Source organism: Gastrolobium bilobum, unplaced genomic scaffold (assembly GCF_033153095.1).
Source record: "Gastrolobium bilobum isolate Gb01-03AN ecotype WA unplaced genomic scaffold, APGP_CSIRO_Gbil_v1 utg24366, whole genome shotgun sequence".
In the NCBI taxonomy this organism is placed as follows: Eukaryota; Viridiplantae; Streptophyta; class Magnoliopsida; order Fabales; family Fabaceae; genus Gastrolobium; species Gastrolobium bilobum.
This window is the reverse complement of record NW_026897488.1, coordinates 125934-130157: the sequence shown is the minus strand read 5'-3', so window position 1 is coordinate 130157 and position 4224 is coordinate 125934. Positions and strand designations below refer to the sequence as shown.

Genomic DNA, 4224 nt, shown 5'->3' with positions numbered 1-4224 from the left:
CCTCAGAAAATTTCACGAGGCCCGCTTTAGTCCCTAGCAAATAAAAAGACCCATTGTGGTCCCTAAAAAATTTAAATTTGACCCATTTTAGTCCTTTTGAGGACTAATATGGCTCTTTTTTGAATTTGTGAGGGACCACGATTTCAACTAAATGGGTCCTTTTGAATTTTTGAGGGACCACGATGGACCTTTTTATTTGCTAGGGACTAAAACGGACCTCGTGAAATTTTCTGAGAACCAAAAAGGATATTTACTCTTATAAGAATTATCATGAGATCAAATTTTCAGATATTATTACAACCAAGGCGCCATTGGATTAAACCCAGATATGATTTAATAAATTTTAAATAAAGCCTTAAGAATAGTAAGAAATTAATAGAATTCGTTAAAATACAAAGTTGACATTCACGCGCTACATGCGAGAATGGAGAAAACGCCGGTCCCCACCATCCAGAGAGAAAACTACGTATGCAGACAAGCTCCACACAAAAAAAAATAAAAATAAAATAAAAATAAGAAAAATTAAAAAAGTAGAGAGAGAGAGAGAGAGAGAGCACTTTACCACTTTAATACGTTGCACGCATCCATCCTAGAAAACACAAGCAACAAAGAGTGTTCCACACAGAAAACACAAGCAACAAAGAATCACATTCATGGCTTTTTTCCTTCACCACTGCAACTATTTGGAGCTTAATATGCAACAGAACAAGAAAGAAAAGAACAAGCTTTAGAGGTGCTCAAGTTGTTTTATTTATTTACTTTGGAACACTATGTGTTTGCGTTAGTGTTTATGAACAATATTTTGAATACCCCACAAAAATTAACCTTTCATCCAATCCAAAAATTTAATCTTTTTTTACATTTTAGTATCTAAACTTGCTTAATTTCTAAACCATGTTTCTGGATTTGTAAATTTGGTTTTACAAATCCATTTTGTCCAAATCAGTTTTCTGCTGTGTGGGGAACAAAGGTGCTAACTTTTGGAAAAACTGGAGTCTTTTGGGTGGTTGGTTTTGTGGGCACTGTTATTGTTCTTCTCCTTGTTAACTTTCTTAGATGAAGGCCATGCCCTTTCCTTTTGAGGAATTTCAAGGGAAGGGAGTGTTGGATTTCTCTTCTGCCACAGATTCATTATCACTGCTTTTGCATCAACAACAAAAGTGGACCAGAGACAAAGAGTATTGCTATGTGGGCACTGAGCCCACCTCTGTTCTTGACTCCAGAAGAAGCCCAAGTCCTCCTACTTCCTCCTCAACAATGTCCTCTTCTCTCGGTAGCAACAGCAGCGGCAAGGGTGGTGGTTGTGGCAGTGGTTCAGCCAACAACACCATTTGTGCAGCCCCAAATGTCTCAGAGAATCCACCTCATGAAGCCTTGGAAAACAGCACAGTAAAATGTGGTATGCGTATGGAGGACTGGGAGGGTCAAGATCAATCTATTCTGAGATTAATCATGGGTGATGTTGAAGACCCATCTGCAGGATTGAGCAAGCTCTTGCAAAGCAGTGGTTGTGGGTCTCAAAATGTTGATTTCAATGGAGGTTTTGGTGGTTTGGATCAAGGGTTGAATATGGAAAGTAATATTGACCCTTCTGTGCCTGGGAATTATCCTGGTTTCTCATTCATTGCTGAGAATATAGATGGCCACAATGCAAAGGCTGGTTCTGTCTCGGTTTCAGAATCTATCTTCTCTGCTTCTGGTAACAATCCTATGTTAATGTCATCATCTCCTGGTGTATTCAATTCTCAGCAGCACCACCACCACCACCAAGAGTTTGGAGTTGTAGATGAGAAACCTCAAGTTATCAATCCCCAGTTTGTGTTAAACCAGAATCAAGTTCAATTCTCTGAGAATCCCTTTTTCTTTGTGCCATTGAATTACCCTCAAATGCAAGAGCAACAAGTTTTCTCTCAGCAACAAGCAAAACGCCCTCTTTATGACACGGTTGGGCACAATCATCAGGTCCCAAGGCTACCCCTTTTGGATTCAGGGCAAGAGTTATTTGGTAGGAGGCAGCAAACACAGCTTCCATTGTTTCCTCATCATCTGCAACAACAGCAATCATTGGTTTTGCCATCTACAAAACAGCAGAAGGTGAGTTCCACCGGAGATGATGCAAGCCACCAGCTTCAGCAGAGTATATTTGACCAGCTATACAAAACTGCTGAGCTGATAGAAGCTGGTAATCCGGTTCATGCGCAAGGGATATTGGCGCGGCTCAATCACCAGCTCTCCCCTATTGGTAAGCCTTTTCAAAGGGCTGCTTTCTACATGAAGGAGGCCTTGCAGTTACTGCTTCATCCAAACAATGAAAACTTTTTGGCTTTCTCACCCATTAGTTTCATATTCAAAATTGGGGCTTATAAATCATTTTCTGAGATATCACCTGTTCTTCAGTTTTCCAATTTTACATGTAATCAAGCCCTTATTGAAGCTGTGGAAAGGTTTGATCAAATTCATATTATTGATTTTGATATCGGGTTTGGAGTGCAATGGTCTTCTCTTATGCAAGAGCTTGCCTTGAGAAATAGTGGTGCACCTTCACTTAAAGTGACTGCTGTTGTATCACCCTCAACATGCGATGAGGTCGAGCTCAATTTTACCCGAGATCATTTGAATCAATATGCAAAAGACATCAACATGTCATTTGAGCTCCATGTGTTAAGCATTGAATCATTGAACTCTCCTTCTTGTCCCCTGCGTGGTCAGTTCTTTGATAATGAGGCAATTGCTGTGAATATGCCAGTTTCATGTTTCACAAATTATCCATCATTGGTTCCATCGGTCCTTCACTTTGTAAAGCAGCTTAGGCCAAAAGTTGTGGTGACTTTGGATAAAAATTGTGATCGAATTGATGTACCACTTCCCACGAACGTAGTCCATGTTCTTCAATGTTATTCAGCTTTGCTCGAATCACTGGATGCGGTAAATGTTAATCTAGATGTCCTCCAAAAGATTGAGAGGCATTTCATTCAACCTGCCATCAAGAAAATTATACTAGGTCATCAGCATTCACAGGAAAAATTACCTTCTTGGAGGAACCTGTTTTTTCAATCTGGTTTCTCTCCATTCACATTTAGTAACTTCACAGAAGTTCAAGCTGAGTGTTTAGCACAGAGGGCACCTGTTCGAGGATTTCAAGTGGAGAGAAAGCCCTCCTCTCTTGTTCTATGCTGGCAGAGGAAAGAACTTATCTCAGTTTCAACTTGGAGATGCTGAGCAGCAGCTTAATTTGCTTATGTATTTTAAAGGTGTTTAGTAACTTACCTTGCAGTTTATGTAATGGTTTATGTAATTTAGACTTATTGATGAGATCCAAACCCAAATGTTTTCTTAACTAAATGGGTTGGCATCTAAGATTTTATAGTTGTATTATTCAATATGTTACTTTGAATATGGGTAGTAATTATGCCATTTCCCACTTCCATCATCTAAGATGGGTAAATGTTTCTTTGTTATCTTGAACTCAAAGCAAATATCTTATTAAGGAAGAAACAATTTAGCTAAGAATGCTGTCTCTATGCTATCTCCATGAATTTAGTCTTTCTTGATTACTCTGGCATTCATGATTTTAATTTGTTGTATACAAATCTTGTTCCTGTTCAATTGTGTATATATGCAGGTATTTTGTTGGAGGACATAAATGTAATTGTTTATATTTGATAAATTCAATTGGTTTTATTCTAATTGTGTTCTTCGTTAGAGTAAAATTGGGAAGGAAAATTGGTGGATCATTGGTGGTGTTTACAGTTAAGACACCCAAAAGAAATTCATGCGTAATTAATTTTTGTTTGAAATGTTGACACACAAAAGCCGAGAAACTTTTTTGAACCTAGCCATGTCTAGATATAAGTCCTTGTGCAATGGATTCATACTCTGATATCCAGAAATGTTCTGTTAAATTATCCTTGATGCAATCTGCACGTTGCACCATAAAATTGATTTACCTAATTTTTTTTTTGTTTTAGTACATGGTATACTTTTAAAGTTCTTACATATTTATCTGAACTTTTTTTTATTTTTTTGGCTTAAATATTTTGATTCGAGGAATGAAATAAGTGATGGTAGGATTTGATACAGATTCTTAGCAAAGGATTTTAATAAAAAAAAACTACTTAACACATTTTAAACAAATTTATTATATAAATATTTCTTTTTTTTATTGGTTAGTTAAGGTGCAAAAGGAAGGGGAGAAGTAGGCTGATTTGGACGGGCGTTAATTCT

At 37.5% G+C, this 4224-nt stretch overlaps 1 protein-coding gene across 2 annotated transcripts; it reads left to right on the top strand.

Annotated features, from left to right (window-relative positions):
* Positions 1-616: 616 nt before the first annotated feature.
* Positions 617-3490, top strand: LOC133307345 (scarecrow-like protein 6). Of its 2 annotated transcripts, none has more exons than XM_061507845.1 (2): positions 617-733; positions 1057-3490. In XM_061507845.1, exon 2 carries the CDS (start codon positions 1057-1059, stop codon positions 3217-3219), a length of 2163 nt encoding a protein of 720 aa, XP_061363829.1. In that variant the 5' UTR covers positions 617-733; the 3' UTR covers positions 3220-3490. The 2 variants fall into 2 exon arrangements, with proteins under 2 accessions (XP_061363829.1, XP_061363828.1); XM_061507844.1 differs by having other exon boundaries at positions 947-3490.
* The last annotated feature ends 734 nt before the right edge of the window (positions 3491-4224 follow it).

What these genes read in the sequence shown, in the direction of transcription:
- LOC133307345 (XM_061507845.1), top strand. Translation starts at nt 1,057, where the DNA reads ATGAAGGCCATGCCCTTTCCTTTTGAGGAATTTCAAGGGAAGGGAGTG.